The sequence below is a fragment of the Lingula anatina genome, chromosome 3 (genome assembly GCF_051362555.1).
Source record: "Lingula anatina isolate TDL-2025a chromosome 3, LinAna3.0, whole genome shotgun sequence".
NCBI classification, from domain to species: Eukaryota; Metazoa; Brachiopoda; class Lingulata; order Lingulida; family Lingulidae; genus Lingula; species Lingula anatina.
The window spans coordinates 26,964,593-26,976,840 of record NC_141769.1 but is presented as its reverse complement, the minus strand read 5'-3'; the positions used below and the strand labels follow the sequence as shown (position 1 = coordinate 26,976,840).

Genomic DNA, 12,248 nt, shown 5'->3' with positions numbered 1-12,248 from the left:
TACCGAATGATTGTTTTCAGGCGAAGGATACTACAGTATATACGCTTTCTTGTGCATCTCTGAAGTACTAAAAAATCTGACTCCATTAACGTTCTTTCTCGTAAATTGTCAAGGTTGCATTTTTCTTCTATTTTTTCAGAGGCCGACAGCAACAAGGCTTTCATTGGGTTGTTATCCTTTAATGCGACTGGGAGAGAAAGAGGGAAAGTGATAACATAATTATTCTTTCTTTCCCCATACAGTGAAAGCAGCCCGTCTTATTGTTAATTGTAATCGGGTAACAATGACCCCTTTGCTAACCGTAAGTGTTCTTCTGAAGTTTTGGCCACTAAACTTTAATCGAATCCAGAATTTTTTCTAACAAGAAAAAAGGCACAAGTATCAGGCGTAAGCAATGCAGATATATACTGTATTACGATAGCTGAAAAAACCTCGACAAATTCATGAAATTTCATGAAAAAATAACGCGCAGTAAAGATTTTACGTAAAAAAAAGTTGTCTTGGGCCGGGGCAACGACCTCTACTGGGATGAACAAGGTTAAATAACTTGGATCAACAGAAACCATTCTTTTACTTCACATAACAATTAATGTCACTCATTTCTTTGCTCTAAGTTATTCCCACGGGGACAGTGGCAGTTCACAGGCCTGTTAAATAATATAATTTGCATTCACTTTAATATCATCAATTAGCACACGGGAGAGTATTTAATACCCTAAAACTTTTTATCTTCATCGTGATTTCCCTTTTTTGATCTGTTGTGTGTAATTCAGTTTAGTTCTTTGGTCCTTTTCAGACAATAAATTCTCAAACATTTCAAAGATATTCCCTCGCCAGTGGTTTTAATACTTTTAACATGTAGGACTGCTACAAAATCAGAAGTAAAAGTGGGCGTTCGCAGTGCTAGCAACACGTTTCATGGTTTATCACAGGGACTCGAGTTTTTTTCTTTGATTTCAGAAACTTAATTTAATATTCGAAGAACACTTGTTTCCTTTGTCTTGCTATTATCTAAAAAGTTGTAGAAGTCTCTCACCCTTGCACATGACATTCAACGTGAGTTTGCCCTGCGTACTGCACTAGTTTTTGCTCATTCACCCGATCGCGCGGCATGCATATTAATTCGAACTTTGAAGTTGAACACGAATTCATTCCACGTACAAGAGCATGGTTATCCGAGTCACCACTTGGCTTGATAAAGGGGTGATAGAAACACAGCAATCGTTAAGGCGCCTTTAAATCGCGTGCCGTCAGAGAGAAAAAAAATGCACTGACAGCCAGCGGCACTTTTTAAAGAAGACATAACATTTGCTTTGTCGAAGCTAAATGATACCGCTATGTGATGCGTTATGTGATGCTGTTCACTTCTGAGCAGAGGAATTCCTCCAAGTATGAGACCTTTTTCTGAGGAAGCAATGTAATTCAAACGTGTAACACAGTGTATATATTATTATTATTATTTTTAAAATACTATCATTTTATATTTTTTCTATATAATATATATATTCCTTAATTTTTCATTTTTCCCGATGCCATTTCACTTTCCTGTACTATCTCTCTTCAAATAGCGCGAACATTAAAAATGCAATGACTTTGTCTTACGTTTTGCCAAGACATTTCAAAATGGTACTGAAACTTTTTGTTTTTGTTTGCCCTGCATTTTCTTAACGAGACGAGAAATATAACCATAAGGTAGATTTTTATTTTGCAATTAAAATTGATATACTATTTCTTTTAATTATTATTTCAAGATGACTTGAACATTGTACTTAATTACAATTTATGACAAGTGTTCGTCATTTTATCTGTACATGACAGTTTCTGTCTCACATAACGATAGCTTTTATTAAATTCTTTACAAGGGCCAAAACTGGCAGGATTTAAAATAACGACACACCATTTTTTAACAATTTTACGTTGATAATTATTGAGAAAGTATTTTTGCTTTATCATTATGTTCTTGCATACAATATTCACATGCTTTACTTATTCTGTCAGTCATTCTTTGCAAGACTTGGCAATCTTTTTCACACGCGTTAGCGTTCACACGCCGCACTTATGCTATTTATTATTTAAATCACAGCTGAGTTCAAAATACGATGCTTCATTTTATACGAAGTTCTGTTGTCTTTTCAAAATCTGTCGAAGGACCATATCTTGAGCAAAATCTTTCGTAAAAAAAACTCATTTGCATTTCCTAACACGATCTAAGTCTCACAACCTGAGCAATGTTGCGTGTCGTAATTGATATCCTAAGCCAAAATAGAAGTAATGGGTTCTTCAAAATGCCATTCACTCTAATCTTCACTAGCATTACAAGTATCTGAGCCGTAGAACTGTGCAGAATTTAAATGAAACGTAGTTGCGTCACAGTTTGGACAATTTAGATAAATGTAGATCTCAGTATGCAAAAGTTGGGGTTACTTATTCCGTTGCCCCAGCAGAACAGGGGATGTAGTTTGAAGGGGTATGCAAACGCAGTTTACTCGCGCACTTAGCGTTGCTCACAGAACTAGCAGCAGCCATGCAGGACAAATCGTCGCTGGAGCTTTCGCAGGATGAGCAAATTGATGGAGGGATTGACAATCCAGTTTTTGAAAGGAAGGTAAGACAATATGGAATTGGCGAATTATTATTATTATTGTTTATGAATCGCAGTGTTTAAGAAGTTAGTGCTTATATCTGACCATTTTTTGCACATATGCAGTGTCTACGAAACAAGGTTAAAGACTTAACTTCTACCAAGTAAGGTCAAAATGAATTTTAACAATGTTTACTAATAATCTAACTGTTGAACTTATAAGAAAGTTGGAAAAAAGAGTGAAAATGGAAATTGCTTCCAAAAGTGTCAGAGTGAGTTTCTTCACGTCCGATTTTACTCTCTCTCTCTCTCTCTCTCGCTCTGTGCAACCAAGTTAGAGCCTAATATATTTGAATGCTTAGATCGATCCAACTCTGCGAGGACTCTCGCTGAATGCAATCAGTTTAACAGATTACACGCATTCTTTTGTTTCCAACGTGCTTGTGTAATCACCGCTTTTCTGAAATCTACTTCGCCAGGAGGTGTGTTGATCTGTTAAACTGATTGCATTCAGCGAGAGTCTCCGCAGAGTTGGATCGATCTACGTAGACCGACAGTTTCAATGGGAATGAGCCCTAAGAGTTAAGAAATTCTTGAAAGTCTAACCTTTTTCACGATAGCCAGAAGATGGAAGCGCAACCCATAAGTTTTGATAAGATAAAATGACGTCTAAACAAGACAAATAGTTTTAATCGCAACAGTCACAATCTTAAATAAAAGGGGGGGGGGGATATGTGCTCCTATGCCACGAAAACGAGAAAAGAACGGCGATCAACAAAATTTGGTAACTCCCACGAATCTCTGTCGTTGCTGCTTTAGTCTCCTGTTGTCGTGTACGCAAGCGAAAGATGCAAGCGAAAGATTCTTCAAATGTTGTACAACAGTGGCGCTATCACATGCCGAGCGACTTGAGAGCCTTTGAGAGCATTCACATCGAGAAGAGCCGAGGTCTAGCACGGCCGAGACCTAAATATGGCGGACCTACATGAAAGGAAAACCGCGTAATCCTTTAATGGTCTCCAGGGCCGTAGCCTGAGCAAAATGCCAGGGGGGGCAGTAAGCAGACACGAGGGGGCGAAGCCCCCGAGGGGGTAGGGTGTGGGAAGTCCCCCTCCCACGGTGTGGAAATTTTTTTAAAACTATGTATAATACTGCATTCTGGTGCATTTTAACTGTTATTTATTGCTCAATTAGAAGTCAGAAATTGCGATTATTTTTTTGCACCTCAAATCCCAGGGGGGGCAGCTGACCCCCCTGCCCCCCCGGAGGCTACGGCCCTGGTCTCTCAATGAATGTCAATGAAATTCTCTTTCAAATCCTCTCTTTCATGCCCTGTGAGGTTCATTAGAGAATGCATGGCTAGTGGCTTGGAAGATATCGTTACGCCATTGGTAAAGAGTGTGACGCACGTTTGCCCACGAGTGCTCTAGGACACGACCAAGGCATTTTTATAGTGAACGGGGTTTCTGCCGTCCACTCTGGTATTCTTAGATATTTCAATTATTCCGCGGCAAACATGGTCAGTTTGAAGCGGTTGGATTTTCAACTAGAAAAGCACTCCGAGAGCGCAGACCTCCGCCTAGGTAGCAATTTTTGATTATTATTGATTATTGATTGATTATTGATCCAGATCACCAGCAAAAACTAACCATCTGTTCCTTGGTCCATTTCTGACAGTTCCTGAAAATTTCATCAAAATCGGCCCATAACTTTTTTAAGTTATGTTGATGACAGACAAACAAACAAACAGGGGTGAAAACATTACCTTCTTGGCGGAGGTAAAAATGATGTATGTTCTGGTTTCCCTACATGTCGATAGAAGCATATTCAAGATATGAATGGATAAAAAAAGTGCTGCGCCCAATAAAAAGTCGATGGGTCAAGAGCTGTGCACACAAATTATGTTTTACGGTGATCATGATATTTCACAAAATATTTCAGTTTTACATCAAGGCCTCTATCTGGGTTCAAATAGGTACTAGAAATGAGTTTTATATTCCCTTTATCTTCCCCTGCTTAAAACTCTGAAGTAACCATCGCTCCGACTCCCGTCGTCTAACTTTCCGCCTGCTTCGCCTTCGGAGACATCGACACCCATACACATTTTCACACATATCCTTGTGGCACAATCATGGACTTGTAGCATTGCGACTGTTGAGACAGGTTTTTATATTGTATTATCTACTGCATTATGCAGCTGTAGTACTTAGTTTATTTTCAACTATTACATGTATGTAGTAACTGCACCAACCTTACGTCTATCTGTCTTTATGTGTGTGTGTCTGTCTATCTATCTATCTGAGACCATTCTCTTGGGAATGCACGAAGTAAAAAAAAAAAAGAAGCATATTAGAAAAAAAATTGACCTTTTTCTTTTTTCCAATTTTGTTATTGATAGTTTACCAGTATGACCAAATACTTTTTTGTGAAACACAAGTCAGTACATTTTTGGTTAAGGGGGTTGTAACTGCTTTTAACATGTTAGACATTCTTTAAAATTCCAGGCTATTTTCTTCGTCAGCGAAACCGATGAATCTGCATCTGAATCATCGCACAAGGTGAGAAAAAGAGTAATGTTTCAATTTTTGCATAGTTACTGAATGAAAAAGAATAAATGAAAGACCCTACAGCGGGACAGAAAGCACCATTACAAATCATAACACAGCCCTTGACAGCCTTGAATAAAAAAAGTCGTCAGTGCGGACTAAAAGAACTGAAAGAACAGACTGTTCACGTGCACAAAATAGGATTGATGCATGCTTCATATGATGTAACATCACATTGTATACCCTATCGTATATCGCCAAATAGCAATAATTTAGTAATGATACTGTTGGAATAGAATCACATGCACGTACCTCAGTCACAGGAGTTTTTTTTTTCTAATAGCCGGGGGTTAATGTGAATATAACTTTTTGACAGTCGGTTTCTGTTGCTTTTAAACATTACGTCTAAAGTTCGTTGATATTTCAGTAGGCACATACATCTGCAATTATAACTGGCCAAATACATGTTCTCATATTGAATACGCAGTTAAAATATCTAGTTTTTGAGTGAATACAGATAGACACTACCCTGCAGATGATTTTATTCACCTAAGTCATTATACACCTAGTGTGTCTAGCTTGTTTATCATTATAAACGTCAATAGTGTCTATAAAAGAAAAATAAAAAAATTAAAGGAACAGATAATGCACTTAATATTAACTTGTTTGCTTCATGATTGTTTCTTATTTCTATGATATATTTTAAACATAAGACTTTTTTGTATAAATGTCTTTGAAACACATTTAAAAATATTTTAAAAATACGTATGCAATAATGGCTGCTTAAATAAATTTCTAAGCTCTTTGTATTGTCTATACTTTTTTCTCTTTCTATTTTTCTAGTCCAAGAAGAACGATAACAAGACACGTAAGTTACTTTCGTCAAGGTTTTGCCTAATATCTCGCTTACCCACGTCCAAACACACACGCACACACACACACACACACACACACACACACACACACACACTTTATCTCTTTTTTTTAGGAACATTGATATCAGAGGCTGAGAATAGTGTGAATTTATACTAACTGAGGTAAGAAAAATCTGACCTACAGAGAAATAAAACAGAACTGGACAAGCAGCACAGTAAACTTACCAGTATAGGTAGCACTGTACACTGATCAATAACTAAACAACCAACAGCAAAGACATTCATGAATGTGTGCGCGTGCACACATACACATGTACACACACACGAGGGCACGCAGGTACACACACACACACACACACACGACAGGGTCTACATACATATAACCGAGGAAGAGAGATCGAGTCTTACGTAAACATGTTTTTGTATCTGTCGTATTGATGTTGGACAAATAATAGCAAGTAAACGTAAGTAAACATCAGTGAGTATGTTTTTATTATTTACGGATTTTGTAAATACGTTGCGTTCCTGTGTCATGTCTATGTCATACCATAACAATAAGATGTTTGTCACACCGAAATACGGGGATAGAATACAATCATCTGTGTAAGAATTTCAAAAACAGCAAACAAAAAATCCAAGGTGCAGGGTTTCAGGACAATGGGTTTTATTGCATTTTCGAAAGGTGTGTTTATGGCAAGATGCCATACTATAGGGAAGAGTCAATATACAGAGTGTATTATATACCGATGTTTGGCTTTCATTTCTGCGCCAGTGGTCAAAGTACGAGACGCCAGTTTAAGATAACATGTCTTAAGCGTTAGCATCAGGGCTCTGTTAAGACCTTGAGGATTTCACATTGACCGTGCGTGCTAGAATGAAAGTGGACATGACGAATGATCCTCTTTCGTCGGACACAAGGCTAATTTAATGGCACATGAACATGTTATATCCGCTTGTAAATGGAAGTGGAAGGGACATGGTTCAACCTTTTCTCTGTGCCATTGGATATTTGCCGACTGTGTCTTGCTCAAACACTGTAAAGTGCCTTTTCTGTATCTTTATTCTCCATAGTTTATCGTTTTATCAGTGAATCATTCTCTTGTGTGTGTATGTGTGTGCGAGAGAGAGAGAGAGAGAGAGAGAGAGAGAGAGATATTACGGGAGTAGAAAAAAAGGTTGTGAGAAAAAGCATTACTAAAACATAACTCAACCTGCTGTCACCTGTGGTTATAAAACTAAATGTTTAGGCCTATGACGATCACAGTTTTAATAGAAGGGGTTTTAAAAAGCGTAAGATTAAGTTTGTCCAATCGAGCATTTTTTTTTTTTTTTTTTTTTTGCTGAATACATAAAATTATATATATAGCAGATTACGCTATGTATTTTTAAAGGTCGCGACCATAGTGACTTAAATCGGGCGACTGTCCGTTTTTTATAAAGAAAGTAAGAAAGTAATGAAAAATAAAATATATATGTTAAGCCTACTGGTAGATGAAACTATGTAGTATCTTTGAGAACAAAATCAAGTTATGATGCACAGAACTATATTTTGTTTAAAGAAGAAGAATGTCCTTTTCTAACAAGAAAAATAATAAAGAAGTGCATAGTATTACAGTGCATAATGTAAGTCTTTGCTAAAAAAAGTCGTTGTTCAAATATGAGAGAAGATTTATGTCACTGGGTTTTCACAATAGACGCAACTAATATTTGCAGAGACATGGGGGAACTGAAGTCCAGGTTGTAAAAAACAGAATATTTCCAATATTATGGTCAGTGACAGAACACAATTGGACTAAGATCGAATGAAAAATTGTCCCTTACCCAAGGACATTTGACGGCCGCGAAAAAATTGTTTTGCAGCACCCAGCGTGACCAAACTCAACTGTTTTGAGTATAATGGGTGCTGATAAAAGAGCAACATAAAAAGTCACCTTTGACTACGCGTGGCTTCTTTTTGAGTTCAAATTAGAAATGCACGAATGCTACAAAATACACAGTCTTTTCTTCATGATCTTTCTGACTCATTTTTCAATTTAAGGCAGCGATCTATTTTCTCCCTTTCCAATATATAGTTTCTGCACGCGTGCGCCCTTTCCTTTTATCGTCATTCTATCTTCTTTATTCACTCAACGGCAACCAGAGCAAAGATCAAATGTGATGAAATTTAATTCAAAACTTGATAACAAATTGAGCTAATCTCATCCGAAGATCTACGTTAAACTATGCAGTGTATTATAATTTAGTTCACGTGCTCTTCTCTTTCTTATTCTTTAGATCATCATCACCGTAATAATAATAATAATAATAATAATAATAATAATAATAATAATAATAATTACTATAACAATAATAATAATAATAATAACTATAAGTAGTAGTAGTAGAAAAAGATTTAGCACTAGTAATCAAATGATTATGGGGGGTTGGGGGGGCACCTTTACTTCAGCAATAGCTGTCAGGAAAAGCTATGAAAAGATCCAGCAAACAAAATGCAGGCGATGAGTAACGTTCTCATGAAAAATAACGTCCATCCTGAATAGCGTGTAGGTACGATGCCCGAGGGGGCACTGTATGATACTGGTGTCCTCTACCAGTCACTATATACTTTTTTAATACTTTATTACATACACAAAACAATACTATACGTTTTCTACACTGTGATTTACAGACACCTTCCACAAACAATTCGCACAATGAGAAAATGAGGAAAAAATACTTGCACATAACGATATAATATACATGCAGATTTACATATAAGTAATGAGAGAGAGTCTAAGTAGGCTATGACGATTTTATAGCGATCATTGTATATGAAGTACAGCGTAATGTTCAAGTTAAGTAAATAAGAAGAGCATATATAGGCCTACGGTAACACCACCCCCTTCCAGTCATATAAATGTTTTTTCTACACTGTCCCGTTTCTCTGTCACTATATACTAAAAGCTTATTGAAGTCGGTCATAATGAAAAAGGTGATTTTGCTCTGTGAACGGCCAGTGTTGTTGAACGATTTCCAGTGGGACAATTCGATTCCTAGGGTTAGCCACCGGAGGCATGGAACACTATCAGCCAGCCCTGACGGACTCTCGGTTTTCTTCGCGGTTATGCATTATGAGACATGGTCTTTGGTATGTCTGCACGACCTTGGCGGAATGGACAGCACTATATATAAGAATGACACAGACACTGACAGGCATTGCGGAAATAAGGCTTGTTTTGACGGGTTAAGTTATCTTTTCACGTTGTCTGCAAAAAATACTGTTGCCTACATGTGCAGTTTTCGTTATGGAAAGGAGATTCACTGAAGGGGGTGAATGGAGGGAGTAATATACTAGACCCCATTCCCATCACTAGATTACTGTCAGCTTAGCCGGCTTAAGCGTCTGTCCCGCCTACTAAAAGCTGTAAGGGGGTAATTAACTATGGTGCGCGCTCGGCTGACTGCAATTTAGCGTGAACCCCCAGGGAGTTCGGTCCATCTAAATCTGAATCTCTGGATCGATCTAAATCTCTGGGAATGCACCCTTACTTTCAGTAATCCGTGTGTAGTGTCTTTTTTTCAAGTCAACGCATCAAGTTCTCCTGAATACAAACAGACACAATAAACCCGCTCCACTTACGTTTTGATTAAGAGTAGAAAACAGCCAAATATTTTTTATTTGAGGATTCAAACAAGAGTCGGAAGAAGAGTATACCAGATTTCCAAATAGTTCTATCCGGTTTTAAGTTTTACAATGCCATTGAGAAACCTTTATCTATAAGAGAAAAAATTGAGGCATTTTAACAAAATAGTGGGATGCATCAAATAGGCCTACTATTTTTTTTAAGGGGCGGATACTACCAACCAAATATTTGCTAGATTTGAGTGTTATAAATTCTATAACGTTGAAAATGTATTCCTCAATCATATACCAGCTTACACAAGACCATTGATTCAATAGAGGTTCAGCGGTGCAGAACGACATAGGCAAATACGTGCAAAACGTGTCTGAATGTTTGGTGTTATTGATAAATGCCAATGCTACCATCAACAACAATGATAAAAAAAATTCAAACCTAGTTCTGACAGATGTTAAATGAAGGCCAGACCCAAAGAAGCCGTTTGAATGGAGAGTTGCCAATTCGTTCTCATTTTCAACAAAACCTTACAAAGAAGACAAGACAAGACAAGACCAAAAATATGCAAAGGAAAATGACACCAGTGCCCCTGTACTTTTTTGTCCTAGCTAATTGGAGCAGTTAACAAGATGCAGCCATTTTTCTTAAGAATAGCCCAGAGTTTGAGGTCATGTATCGAACTAGCGAGTACAATTCACCCCAAACCGCTGCAGTTTTTTTTACGTCTCCCATTATCTGTAAACACCAACAGAGAACAAAGACAATGTGTCACAGGTACAGACACGTGAACTTGTCCATCAACGGCAAGAGATGTCCCCATGACGGCTTTAACTTCAAGAAGTGTCCCCTCCACCATGAACTGACTCGCCGAAAAACAAAAAAAACATTTATTTAATTTTATTTTACACTTAAAGTAAACATATGTAACAAGTCACGCTAAGGAATCGTGAATCCAACGCGAGCGTTTGAGCTCGACAAAAACATGTAACACGATCCCAGTCATACCAAGTCAGTCATGCTGCAAGAATGTGTCCTATACCTTTCGTGTCAGTGAAAACTGTCACCAGCTTTCTGCAAATCACGGTCCTGTTTCTAACGCCGTGATCTGGCCGGTGACAAGTATCCGCCGTAACTGCCCGACTGGCGCACCTGTGTTGAGAACGACTTCTTTGCGCGACGCGCACACGCAGTCGGCCAGAATTTCGCTTCGTCCCGTACATGAGCCAACATACACTCACACACGGCGCTCGCAAGAAGTAAACACCAACCTAGTTGACGCACGTGTTCACTGATCCCAGAACTACATTTACGATTTACGACTCTATTGAACCGGTTTTGGCCGAATTGAAACTGAGATTGCGCATCACAGGCTGACAGGGGCAACAATTTTTGGTGACAGTTGCTAATATCGCTACCGACAGGTAAGGATGGCGAACAAGGGAACACGACTCAGTGCCCACTCGCTGTCGTCTCTTGGATCCGACAAGACAGAAAGGGAGGGCCTGCTGAGTGATTCCGACTCTCCCGAAAAAGACCCACCCAGTCCCGTGAGGAAATGCAAATCGTGGCAAGGTAATTAAAATCAGCTTGATGAACACGCGTATCTTTTAGATCGGTGGTTAAGTAACAGTCACGTCTTAAGATCCACACAAGCATGAGCGTTGAAGTGGTTGATTGAGTCTAAAATGTGATGGCATTTTAGCGGAGAGGTTTATTGGAAGATATTCCTATCATTGTGATAGAAAACGTATGGCAGATGAATGCTCGGATAAGATTAGCGCTATTTGAAAATGCGTCACATTTTGGAGTTAAAAGACGCGTATCAACGCAGGTCAGGCCAATTTATTGCTGCATAATTTTATACACACACACACACACACACACACAGAGAGAGAGAGAGAGAGAGAGAGAGAGAGAGAGAGAGAGACGGGTAAACAAAAGTCAAGTTGCAAATGAAGGTATGTGAGGTACGTTAGACTGCAGCTTAAGGTGGGACATGGTCGTGACAATCCACTGGGGCGAATTTCGATGCAAATGCATGGCGAACTTTAAAAGCCAGTATTTCAACTCGAGCATTCAGGCCGTGTCCAGGTTGCGGGCTAATATTCGCACAACTTGCAACCTTCTATTCAATTGATCTTTCAGAAGTGTTGAATGGGTGCCTAGAGAAAAGCAACTTGCATCAATGAAAATCTAAACAAAGACTCTTATTTCTTAAAACGATTTGCTATTTATTGAAAATGAACTCTTACGCTAGCGCACATACATTTTTCAATCACGGATGTCGCCTACTGCAAAAACGTAGACACTAGTTCCGGCGTCTCTTTGCATCGTCCACTTGTCATTTTTCGTAATATTCGGATTGAAACAAAGGTAACACCTTTGAAATTAAAGGCTTTCTGACAGTGCATTGTGGTCAAATATCAAATGCGAAGTAAGAGTATTACAAAGGTAGAGTTAGCAGAGTTAATGATATTATTTCCTTTGCATATCTTTTCTTTAGGGGGGCTTGGTGATAAAATTGAGATCGGAAGGAATGACCCGTATCTGGAGGCTGCAACAGTCACACAATATTGTATAATTCATAGCAGTCCGCGAGGCAATTAGATAAAGATGATGGGAGGACGAG

General features: G+C 38.4%; 1 protein-coding gene across 3 annotated transcripts in view; it reads left to right on the top strand.

The window, feature by feature from the left end:
- The first annotated feature begins 10,650 nt into the window (after positions 1-10,650).
- Positions 10,651-12,248, top strand: part of LOC106158810 (electroneutral sodium bicarbonate exchanger 1) — a 28,557-nt gene continuing 26,959 nt past the window's right edge. The window contains exon 1 of one of the 3 annotated variants that reach the window (XM_087008831.1): positions 10,651-11,191. In XM_087008831.1, coding sequence (XP_086864957.1) covers positions 11,047-11,191 — 145 coding nt within the window. In that variant the 5' untranslated portion in view covers positions 10,651-11,046. The remainder of the gene's footprint in view (positions 11,192-12,248) is intronic. The other 2 variants (XM_087008832.1, XM_087008835.1) reach the window with 2 other exon arrangements.